General features: G+C 51.8%; 1 protein-coding gene across 7 annotated transcripts in view; it reads right to left on the reverse strand.

Moving 5' to 3' along the window:
• Positions 1–7629: 7629 nt before the first annotated feature.
• The window catches only part of GRB10 (growth factor receptor bound protein 10), a 183757-nt gene continuing 178852 nt past the window's right edge, over positions 7630–12534 (reverse strand). For all 7 annotated transcript variants that reach the window (XM_023250176.2, XM_045052136.1, XM_045052138.1 and 4 more), the window contains one exon: positions 7630–10587. In XM_023250176.2, coding sequence (XP_023105944.1) covers positions 10441–10587 — 147 coding nt within the window. In that variant the 3' untranslated portion in view covers positions 7630–10440. The remainder of the gene's footprint in view (positions 10588–12534) is intronic.

Below are 12534 nucleotides of genomic sequence, written 5' to 3' on the forward strand. Positions count from 1 at the left end.
GAGGGCCTGGTCCAGTGGCTCATGAGTCACCATCGTTGTCAAGAGCTGCATATGGCGGGGGTACTGGCTCCAGAGATCATCCCGCCGGGATCGCGGGCTGATTCTATCCCAGCGAGAACCTGGTACTACTCAGTTGAGTTCAGGCACACTTGTCCAAGGCCGCCACGATGCCCACAAGCTTTCAGCTGCTGCTTCCAGACGGAACCGGGCACGCACGTCCACTTGGGCAGCTCGGTGACATTTCTGCGACGCACAGCTTCCTGCCCCTCTAGCATGAGTGGTTTGAGGCATGACCATCGAATTCTAAGCCCAGAAGTGGCCGAGCTACATGTAGAGAGCAGTTGGCCACTGTCATCTCCTGATGAGATAGGGCAGCAGACCCACGCCAGTCTCCCCAGTGGATGATCTCGTTGGGTGATGCAGTTCCACATCGCCAATGTTTGGCCTTTCGAGTTAGGGTTATGGTTGTCTGGGTCCCAGGTGACCCTCTGATAGGAAGAGTTACAATGTCAGAACAAATGTTGAGTTTTCCTGGAAAAGCCACTTAGCTTAGGAGCTGGTGAGAAGATCAGTTTTGTGTTTTTTTGCAGAGCAGAGGGTTTTTTATTTATATTTCTTGAGAGAGAGAGAGAGAGAGAGAGATATGCAAGGGCAGAGGGAGAGAGAATCCCAAGCAGGCTCCACACTGTGTGGAGCCCAACGCAGGGCTTGACCTCACAACCCTGAGATCATGACCTGAGCCAAAATCAGGAGTCGGACTCTCAACCAGCTGAGCCACCCAGGGGCTCCAAAAGTGTTTTAAATGTCATTGAAGTCTAGCTTGTCGATTCTTACCTTCACGAATCTCGCCTTTGCTGCCGTAGCTAGGAAGTCATTACCAAATTCTATATTCATCTGGATTTTCTCCTATGCTACCTTTCAGGGGTTTTATAGTTTTGCATTTTATATTCAGGTCTGTGGTCCCTGTGAGTTAGCGCTTGGGAAGGGTGTGGGGACTGGGTCTAGATTTGCTGTTTTGCACATGGACGTCTGCTTGTTCCATCAAGAACAGTTGAAGGGACCATCTTTCTCCACTGTGTTGCTTTTGTTCCTTTGTCAAAGATCAGTTGATTTTATATATATATATATATATATATATATATATATATATATATATGTATATATATATATTTTTTAATTTTTAAATTTTTATTTATTTTTGAGAGAGAGAGAGAGAGAGAGAGAGCAGAGGAGGTGCAGAGAAAAAGAAACACAGAATCTGAAGCAGGCTCCAGGCTCTGAGCTGTCAGCACAGAGCCCGACACGGGGCTCGAACCCACAAACCGCGCGATCATGACCTGAGCCATAGTTGGACGCTCAACCCACTGAGCACCCCCAGGCGCCCCAAGATCAGTTGATGATATTGATGGGGGGGGTCTACTTCTGGGTGCTCTGTTGTGTTCCATCGATCTCTCTGTTCTTTCCCCAATAATACAGTCTTGATTTGCTGTAACTTCAAAGTAGGGGTCGGACGTGGGTGGTGTAAATCCTTCAACTCTGTACTTTTCTCCAGCTCAGGGTTTCAAATCACTGTTGGATCCCGAAATCACTCATGGCCAGCATTTTAAAAGATGAAGTAGAATCCAATCAGAAAGAGAGGTGTTGCACCGGAGAAGGGAAACACTATTTTCCAAAACTTCTGTTTCAATTACAGTAAAACCTCGGACTGCGATGAACTTGTTCTGCGAGGGTTCTGCAAGAGGAGTAAACATTTTAACTTGGTAAACGAGCAATGTCTTGCAACACGGGTCGCATGTGACACCGAACGCCACATGATCACAACTGAGCCACTGCTTCTGGAAATTCGCGTTGATTTACAAGTGATTTGGATGACAAGCGTGTTTCTGGAATGAATTATGCTTGCAAACCAAGGTTTAACTGTATGTGTGTGGGCGCACCCCGGCACACGATGAATGCACTTCTTACCGTAGCTCGTAGTCAAAGCTTCAAAAGCCACTACGGATAGTCTCTTTCCAGAGGAATAAAAGAGGTCAAGACTTGGAAAACCCGAAATTGAGGGGGATACAATGAGCACAGAGAGTTAGAGAAGGCAACCCTGACCAGCAACCTGCTATTCCTATTTTTATTTTTTATTGAATTAAAAAAAAAATGATATTCACACGTTCCTTAGCTATTTGTGGTTTTCCTTCCATGAATTTCTCGCTTCCATTAAAAAATCTTTTTCTAATGTTTATTTTTGAGAGAGAGACAGAGCAAGCAGGGAAGATCAGAGAGAGAGGGAGACACGGAATCCGAAGCGGGCTCCAGGCTCCGAGCCGTCAGCACAGAGCCCGACGCGGGGCTCGAACCCACGAACCGTGAGATCGTGACCTGAGCCGAAGGCAGACGCTTCACTGACTGAGCCCCCCGGGCGCCCCTCTTGCTTCCATTTCCGTATTATTTCCAGCTGGTGAGTGACAAGGCCGTGGCCTGGGAGGGGCGCCTGGCACGCCAGCGTGGGGCCCCGTGGCCCCAGCGCCCTTCAGCGGCTCCGACGGTCGAGCAGACTATGTGATCCCCTCTTCCGCCTGCAAACGGACGACAGGCGCGCTAATGTGTGACGGTGGCACGCTCCTGTCTGAGCCTCCCCTGGGAGGTGGACAGAGTCTGTGTGGGTGGCCCGTCTTCCAGAGGGGACGGATGACAGAGGCTCTCAGCGGGGACAACGCGAGAGTCCCCGCCTTGCGCTTGTTCCAGCCCTAAGCCTCCTTTTACAGGTGTGTTAAATGATTACCCAAGGTCTGCTGCTACAGCATAGCAGAGGGCACAAGCCTGTTCTCTTGAAAGCCTCCAGAATCCCCCTTCCCAGTGGGAGCTGTTCCCGGTCACGTGGTGCCTGGTACCAGGCACATTCACGGAACCCACTAAACCCGAACCCCCAGGAGGGAGGCCAGGAATGCCCCTGTACCCATGCCTGAAGGTACCCATTTGGGAGAGAAGCATCAGACGGTAAGTTTGGCGTAGTTTGTGGCGTCTAATATTTTTTTTTTCAAGTTTTTGAGAGAGAGAGAGAGAGAGAGAGAGAGAGAGAGAGAGAGCCAGCAGGGGAGGAACAGAGAGAGCGGGGGAGAGAGAATCCCAAGCGGGCTCCGTGTCGTCAGCGCAGAGCCTGATTGGGGGCTCGAACCCACAAAACCGTGAGATCGTGACCCGAGCCGAAGTCAAGAGTCAGACGCTTAACCAACTGAGCCACCCAGGTGCCCCTCGTGGAGTCTAAGCTTCTAGCAGGACTGAGACTTAAACAGCACTAACGTGGATCACCTAGGTTCAAAGTCACCCCAGGGAAAAGCCTCAGCCAGCTCAGAAATACGGTGCAGTCATATTTTGTATAAAACTGTGAAAGAGTGCAGTAACAAAATACCAATACCACTTTACTTGCTTTGCACAAAATAAAAAACAAGGCAAGCCCCCTCCCTCTAATGTAAAAATGTGCCAAGAATGGCCTACTTTTGGAACTGGTGGGCTGGGAGAAGCCCCACGGTGCTCCCTTCAGGACGGCCTGCCTTCGCTCACAAACAGGGACTGGTTTTGTCCAGGGAGGGACTCATTCTGAATTCTGTAAAGCCATCAACAATGATCCCTGTTTGCAACATGATTGCTCATGCAAAACCATCTCTCAAGAAGCCCTACACATCCTGTTCTTGACTCCTACGGGGACAGAGGTCACCACCTCTTCAGATGAGTAGCAGTGTGGTTTCTGCTTGCACCAAGGGCCCTTGTGTTCAAACACACACTTTAGGCACTAAAATTACACTCAGTCTGGGGGGATAGTCACTGATGGAGTAACCTTGGCCATAGCAAATGAAACTCTCCCAGCGCTGGCTCACTCCAGAGTGGTACCAGATGGTCTGGATACCATCTGGTACCCATCTTCCCAGATTGGGAAGTCCTTTACCTCCAGGGGTGTGCGATGGAAGACGGGCCAAGCAGACACCGCTAAGTTCTATACATGATACACGTGTGTGACGTGAAATTGCTCTGAGTTATAACTGGAAAGCAAGGTGGGCCAGAGCCGAATGAAGGCCGTGGACAGCGTCATCCTGGTGTAGCAGAAGGGAAGCTCGTGTGTCTTCCGCGGGGGTTGAGGCACAGGTGTGACTTCGGCGGGGGGGCCCTTAGCCTTGGGTCTGAGGCTGAGTTTTGCCGATTCAGAGCATCAACCAGACACAAGAGACTGACTCGAAAGCGGACCCTCCTTGGTCTCGTCATCCACGGCCACTTCTGTAACGTAAGTGTTTGCTATCAGTCATCCAGACCAGCGCTGCCCGCCAGAACTTTCTGCAATGATGGTGACGTTCTGTGTCCGCACGGATCATCATGGCGGCCCCTAGCCACTTGTGGCTATTGAGCGCTTAGTATGTGGCCAGGGCCACCTGGAACGGAACTTTTCGTTTTATTTTTATGAATTAGAATTAAAATTTAAATAGGTGTGCGTACTTAGTGGTAGCATATCGGACTGCACACACTAGAAAACACCACGCTCTCTGTCTACCTGTGGTCACCCCATGTTCATCTTTCACCCACGCATCTCCCAGCTGGACTCTGGGCCTCCATTTAAAAAAAAAAATTTTTAATGTTTATTTATTTTTGAAGGAGAGAGACAGAGTGTGAACAGGGGAGGGGCAGAGAGAGAGGGAGACACAGAATCCGAAGCAGGCTTCAGGCTCCGAGCTGTCAGCACAGAGCCCGATGTGGGGCTCGAACCCACGAACCGCGAGATCACGACCTGAGCGGAAGTCGGACGCTTAACGGACTGAGCCACCCAGGTGCCCCTGGACTCTGTGCCTCCTTGAGCACTGTGTGACACAGCTCCCATAGACAATGAGGCGTGTGTGTGTGTGTGTGTGTGTGTGTGTGTGTGTGTGCATGTCTGAGTATACAGTTACCATAGAGTTTTTCTTCTCTAAGAGGATTTGTCATTCTTATTTCAAATAACCAAATTCCCTAATTCTCCAAAATGACATTGTGGTAATTTGCCGTAGACCAACCAAGGAAAAAAAAATTCTTCTGCAAATTAATGTATCATTTTAGGAGATTTCTCTGGAAGGCATGCGGGCCCAGAGGCAGAGAGAAGAGTTAGCTGGATGATCAACTTCAGCGTCTTGTTGTCATGGTCGTGGAATTCACACACGTACTACGTATTTGTTTTTGTCCTCTGGTCTCAAACACAACCCGTGTCTTCTTCCCCACACCAACTTCCTATAAATGGGAGTCCAAGAAGAACTCACCTTACTCCGAGAAGCAGCACCAATGCTCCGTGAAGAGACCCAAAGATAAAGGGAGAAAATGACAGGAAAAACATCAAACAGTAAAGAGCGCTCACTGGAAAAACACTGCCACGGGCTAGATTGAAATTGCAACCACATACAGTATAAACTTAAAAAGAAATCAAGCAATCAGATCACAGAAGCTCAAAGCAGAGATGGGCGCATTCAAGGAGTATATTCAAGGCAAGGGACACGGCTCTAAACACAGGCAGGAGAGAGGCGCCTGGGTGGCTTGGCCGGTTAAGCGTCCAACTCTTGATTTTGGCTTGGGTCGTGATCTCACAGTTCATGGGTTCGAGCCCCGTATGGGGTTCCCCACGCTGACATCATGAAGCCTGCTTGGGATTCTCTCTCTCCCTCTGTGCTCCCCCCCCCGCTCATGCTCTCTCTTTCTCTCTCTCAAAATAAACAAATGTTAAGGAGAAGTGGGAGGGCCATACACAGACTTCCTGGCGGTGGAGTCCGCATGGAGGCAGCAAGAGAAGGGATCCCACAGAAACATCCTACGTGACCCGGAGGACATGTTGGAGCCACAGTAGATAAGCCAAAGGGAAGTGAGTTAAGAGGGTTTGAGAAAAAGCAAAGGTATCAGAATGCAGGTCAAGGGGACCCAACACACACATAATTGCTGTCTTTGAAAAAAGACCTGCCCTGTGCAGTGATGGGACAAAAATATACACAGATGTAATTCAGGAAACATTTCCAGAGATCAAACAAGATTTTGATGTATCTACAGAGGGAAAGCGCACACTCTCTCCTGGGGGTGGCGGATGACACTTACCAATCAATGTCAACCCCGCGCTTATTCTAGGCTTCCCAGAAAGGGTCACTAGGGTTCCCTCCGGTGCCCCATGTGTCTTGGAATGCCCTCTGCTGGCCATGCTGAGACCTGCAGCCACAGATGTCCGTCTGTGGTCTTTGCCACCCCAGGTGAGCGGCCCCGTCGTCTACTGTGGGATGACAGACAAAGCCTAACCCTGCAAAATGATTAAGGCTTCATGTGTTTCCTGCCCTTCTTGTTAATGTGCAGCTTCCGGTATGAGATGGGGGCGGATACTGAGTTTACCATCTGCAAACCCAAAGCTGTAAGACAGTTTACTTTTGACAGTTAACAAGCTCATGTTTTGTTTTGTTTTTCTTTTAATCATTAAAATCTCTTCCTGTGGCTTTAGTCATCACTCAAAATATGTTTTAAAAACCAATAACAAACTCGACCCAGATCAAGTTGGCCCTTTGGCCCACCTGTTCATCTCCTGATGGCTTACATCATCTTCTTTGGAGGGACCATGAAATCCACATCTCAGACCCCGGCCGGGTGGTTCCTCCCCTACCTTGGGCTCTGGGTGGACGGAAACAGGAGGTTCTTCCTTGCCATGGTGCCCCCACACCCCCACTCCAGCACACTCTGGTGTCACGGCACCTAGCAGCCTGGTCCAGTCTCCCTCTCTGCCCCCCTCCACGCGCCCCCTCCCCCCACCCGTCTGATTCTCGTCTCCCGCACTATGGACACGCCCCAGCCCACAACACAGACTCCCCACACCTGATCACGCCCCAGGCCCACCGTGATCGTGTCACACACACCCGTCTCGCGAGCACACCAAGATCAAATCCTTCCTACTACTCTTCCTCCCGAGACGGGCCTGCCTCATAGGGGATGAGCAGAAATCAGGGACCCGGATTCTGAAAACAAATGACAGGGGATCAAACGCTACAGCTGTGCCCCTGCTGGTGGACAAGCCTGGCTCGTGACAGTATTCCCTCACTCTCTGCCCGGGGTGGGACGGGAGGCGGTGAGTCAGGCCTGAGTACAGGTAAGGGGTACACCCACCGGAGTCCCTCAAGTGAGGTCCTGGGGCAGCAGAGACCCGGGGCATTCGTTCCCTTGATCTTTCTACCAACTTCTTATTTGACTAGAAAACCCAGCTCTGTCCCACCACAGCGGGAACAAAGCCACTGGATTTCTCAGAGGCAAACATCCATGAGTCTCTTGAGGTGTCTGCAAAACTTGCGTGGAGATCAGACTACCTCCGAAGCACCCCGAGGCGTGCGATTCTGCGGTGTGGGTGCAGGGGGAAGAGGCCGTTGAGAGGATCCTGGCACCAACACGGAGGCACCTGGCCTGTGTCACCGGAGTCCAGAGTCTCTCAACAGGGCCATGAGGGCTCGTGCGTCACACGTCAATTCCTTTCCAACTCGTGTTTGACCAGCGCCAAGAAGCACACTGCTGGTAGTCTATGTGATTTCCAAAGGTTTTTAGGGGCTGCCCAGCTGGAGGGTTTCAAAACACAGAAACAGACAGACACACGAGCCGTGGAAAATGAAGAACGCTACAGTAATGTTTATTTCTAATTACAAGAAACAGAACGTCAAGTCCCTTATTTGTACAAAAATACCTGAACGTTTACAATTAGGTTCACAAGCCGCAGAGCTATGTACAGAAAGGAGCAAAGCATGTGGAATAAAGGTTTTGTCCCTGAACCCTTTCTGCATTCCCTGAAAATGTTTACAGGTCAGACCACTGCTTGTGCCGTGACATCGCCATCCACCGCGAGCAGGTCCCGCCCCGCAAAGGTGAGTCTCTTGGTCAAACCGTCAGGTATTAAGTGCAGAAAAGAGAGGACCAAACAGCTAGACTGAGGCACGTATTTCTTCACGGTTTAGCGAACAAAACAACATTCTAGAACTTAACGACCAAAGGGAACAGAGCTCACCCATGAACCTTGAATCCCCGAGGCATTTGGTATTTCCTTCCCAACAAAGTCCAGGTTGCTATGTGGGGTTTTCGACTTCGGAGAGGAAAATCACAGGCAGAGAGATTAAAAAGTCAACAGGCTCTAAAATGACCCTGAGCTGTCCCGTTTACATTCATGTCATCTAAATACAAAAATAAAAGTTGAACGTCCTTCAGCCCCTGAGTGGCTGGGCCGGACGCCCACATCCTTGAGGGACCGGCTGCTTTCGGGGGGGAACTCCCAGCCACCAGGCCCAGCAGTGAGACAGCTGCAGACTGGGGGGTGGGGGTCCCACCCTCCAGCACTTGACCGCGGCCAGGGAGGTCCAAAAGACTACGTCAAACCGGCGACACACAGACTGTGCGTCAGAGGCCAGCTTTTGTCTTCCTTTTAAATCAAAGGCAGGTTTATAAATACAAAATGCTGTGGATGCTGTCTATCGGAGAGGGCCGTGAGAGTCTCGTCTTACGGGTCTATGTAAAGAGAAAAAAAAAAAGGAAAAAGAAATCATAGAACTTTTTAAAGGTTCGGCTTCCAACCGGTGAAAAGAAAAATGTCGAACTGTGCGAATAAAGAGCCGATCCAAGGTGAAGGGCCCCGGAAGCTTGCCGCCAGGTAGGACTTGAGAATTACCTACTTGTCAATAGTCTGAAAGACAGAAGTGGCCACAGAAAGAAGAGAACGCAGCTGAGCGTTTATGGTTCAAAACGTTTTACCACAAAGTCTGTGTTTGTGTAAGTAGACGTTTCACGGAAGACGAGTAGAGTGAGACCTGTAAAGTGAAATACAGTGTTTCTAGACCCTAGAGTTCCTTCGAGGGCATCTGTGTCACTGAAGCCGGCCACATGTGTCCCACACCGTGGGCACATTCCTCCAGGGGCATGGTGCTGGGTCAGGGCCAGGCCACCTAGTGGCTGGCACCCATCCAGAGGACCAGTCACGTGTGGTGACTGATCTCAGAAAAGGGGACCATTTGCACCACACTAGTCTGTACACCTGTCAAGGGAGACCTTTCTGCTCTGCAGAGACCGAAGGGAAGGACACGGCCACTCTCTCACCTGGTGACTCTGCTAAGGGGCGTGCGGAGGGACACTCCAGCCCTCCCCACCCCCGTGTGACTCAGCCCCCCAGAGGGGTAAACAGGGTGCGTTGATAAGACTCTTCAATGCCTATGACTGCTGTGAGGTACTTCTGAGCGCCAGCCGTCTGAGGGGGAGCCCCCGCGTGCACCGGCTCAAGGGGGTTTTCAGCAGAATGGAGGCTATGGAGCCAAGACCTTTAAATGCCAGGCTGCAGACATGCCCTTTCCAATGTTTCCGTCTTTATCACCATGGAAACTCCCGGGCCACAGCGGGAAGTCAACCAAGTGCCATTTTCCTTTTAGATCCTTCAACCCCCGGGAGGGACAAGAGCCAGGAAGGGACCCAGACACGGTGGGGGCGGCGGGGGGGGGGGGGGGTGTTAAGAGTAAGGCAGCGATCGCCCTAGAACAGGCTGAAAGGGGGCCCCCAGCGGCCGGCCCTGGGTGCCCGGTGTGTCCCGGGGACGCTCCCTGCGTCCAGCTAAGGGGCCCGCTGCCGTGTTGTGGAACAGAGCATTTTCCAAAACAAACAACAAACAAACAAACAAACAAACAACCCAGGTCTCCTGAACTGTGGAGGATAGGACACACAGGTAACAGGTGTGCAGGACATCTGTGCATACGGGAATGACCGACAGACGTGGTTGCCTGGGTCCACAAAACGTGCCAAATGCCTACCACAGGTGACACCTTTTATTTATTTAAAAAAAAGAAGCTCTTCAAGTATTCTGGGAGGGGCTGGGGGTGGTTTGTGACCTGGGAGCCGAATCCGCCCCCGGCAACTGCACAGGGCCGGCACCACCCTCCGGCAACAACCAGGGGGCGGGCCCCCCCGCAGCCAGTCTCTGGAGCCTGCGCACTGGACACCACACCCCCTCTGACAGAGGCCGAGTACAATATTGAAAACAAAGGAGGAGTGCAAAAAGTGATCGATACAAAAAAAGTAAACATATCAGTTTTAATTGTCAAGATTATTCCAGGGCAAGAGTTCACTTCCAATTACTCGTCTCCGGTTCTGGTTCCGACGTGGCCCAGCCGAGACCATCGCTCCGGTTTCCTCTCCCACCTGCACCTGCTCTCCGGCGCCTCCCTGATCTCGCCGGTGCGGAGGGAGACGCTCCTGCCGGCTCCGCAGCAGCAAATCACCGTCCAGTCCAGCGACCGGTCCGTCCCGGGCGGCCGGCCCCGACGGACCCACCCCCCCCCACCCCCCGCCCTCCCCAGGGTGCAGAACAACAGACGTGTGCTCTTCGCGACGTACATCCCCTTCCCTCGTTCCAGTGTCAGCTTCCTCCAGGCTCCGCCGAGAGTCAGTGTGAGGTCATAAGGCCACGCGGATGCAGTGGTGCCTCAGTTTGCAAGGCAGGACTCCTTTGTTGAGCTGGTAGAAGTCCACGAGCTGGATCAGGTCGGAGAACTTGGTGTTCCCGTCGTCAAGGCTGAAGTAGATCTGCCCGTCATCCTCGCACTACGGGGACACGAGAACACTCACCACGTTAGCGGCCGCCCCTCGGGGAACGCGGCGGCGCGAGTGTGGGGTCACCGCAAGGCGTGGCTGGTAAGAGCAGCTGCGGAAAGCGCCTCCCCAGCCCCCCGCGTTTGGTGGCTATTTTTTGTCAAGGTGGGGGGTGGAGGGCACTCCGCGGTCCCTCCCACAGCGAACGACTTTCCTGACGCCAGGTTGAACTCTGCGAAGGTGACATTCAAGGACTGCAGAGCTCTGGGGCGCCTGGGGTGGGGGTGGGGGCTCGGTGGGTTAGGCTCCCGCTCTTGATTTCAGCTCAGGTCATGATCTCTCAGTTGGGGAGTTCGGGCCCCCAGTCGGGCTCTGTGCTAACCGTGCAGACCCCGCTCGGGATTCTCTCTCTCTCAATAAATAAATACTTTTTTAAAAAAAGGCTGCAAGTGCTGTCATCCTCATGGAGCAAACTGGCTTGAAATGTCTCAGTGGTAAACCCAGAACCCCTTCTTGACTCCAAAATACTGCTGGATGCACAACACACCCCGTTTTCAAGCACAGGGGCTGCTGTCTTGTTGCTCTAAGTCTCAAGCTACCCTGATAACTTCTAGAATTTGGAGTTCTTTGGGCGAACGGCATTACCCACTCTGCCTGCCCGTAAGATACGTTTTCACTCGATGTTCGATCTCAGGCGAAGAGAACGAGAACGCTGTGTCCACGACAGGAGGCAGCGGTAAACAGAACGAACCATGGACGAAGCACTTCTCCTTGGCTGATGATTCCCAGGTTTGCGCAGAATGCTTTATGGACTTGGGGAAGCCTGGCCTCAGAGCCAGACCCGGTCCCTTCCTCCCACTGGGGTCCAGGGCGAGCCGCTGGCAGCCCTCGGGCTCTCCTTGTCCTTATTTGTAGAACGAGGGCATCGAAACACAGCCAGAGGCGAGGGCACCACAGGACGTGCCCGGCTGGTGGCTTGCTCAGATCCACAAAAGCTACCCAGACGGCCCTGACCTTCTCCAGCCCGCGTTTCCTGCCTCCATGTGACTCCTGGGATGCCACAATCCTAGGCTCAGGCAAGCTTCGGAAACACGAGGCTCAACAGTGTGAAACAGATGCATTCGGTTATGTCGAGCCTTCTGGAACTTTCCGTGGCCGCCGGACTGTGAATCCCTGACAGGAAAAGACGTCATTCCCCTCTTTCGGCAGAATATTTCCTGGGTTTGGGCCCCGCAGGAAACATTTCAGGAACGTTACTACCACCTGCAGAATCTATCACTTAATTATGTAAAACACCTAATGTCAATTTTGTATATAGTATCCCCAACTAAATGGTGGCTTCATGGAGGTGCAGACAGCTGTCTCTCACAGAAGCACTCAGTCATGAACTAGAATCTGAGCTTTGGAACACCAAAGAGAGACAGAACTTACGCTTGAAAAATCTAACAAAAATTTTCTTTAAAAAAATGGTGCTGACTGACGTATTTGGTAATGATGTTTTCAGAGCTGCTCAAAGGTAGACTCTTTTTTTGTTTCTTTTTAATGTTTATTTATTTTTGAGAGAGAGAGAGAGACGGAGAGTGAGCGGGGAGGAGCAGAAAGGGAGACACAGAATCTGAAGCAGGCTCCAGGCTCTGAACTGTCAGCACAGAGCCCGACGTGGGGCTCGAACTCACAAACCATAAATCATGACCTGAGCCGAAGTCGGACACTTAACCGACTGAGCCACCGAGGTACTCCTGTTTTCTGATCCAAGGACCGAGTGAAAGTGCAATGCAACTTCTCGTTTGGGGCCATGTGACCACGGGTCAGTGTTTCTACAACTTTCTTGGGTCACCAGGTACACACCAGCATAAATCAGACCAATCCTCAGATTCGAGTGGCCGAGAGTCAAACCTACCGTGAAGACCCTGTCTTGTGCCATACGTGCCCCGGCGCCAGGCTCCCCGGCTCACGGCT

Source organism: Felis catus, chromosome A2 (genome assembly GCF_018350175.1).
Source record: "Felis catus isolate Fca126 chromosome A2, F.catus_Fca126_mat1.0, whole genome shotgun sequence".
In the NCBI taxonomy this organism is placed as follows: Eukaryota; Metazoa; Chordata; class Mammalia; order Carnivora; family Felidae; genus Felis; species Felis catus.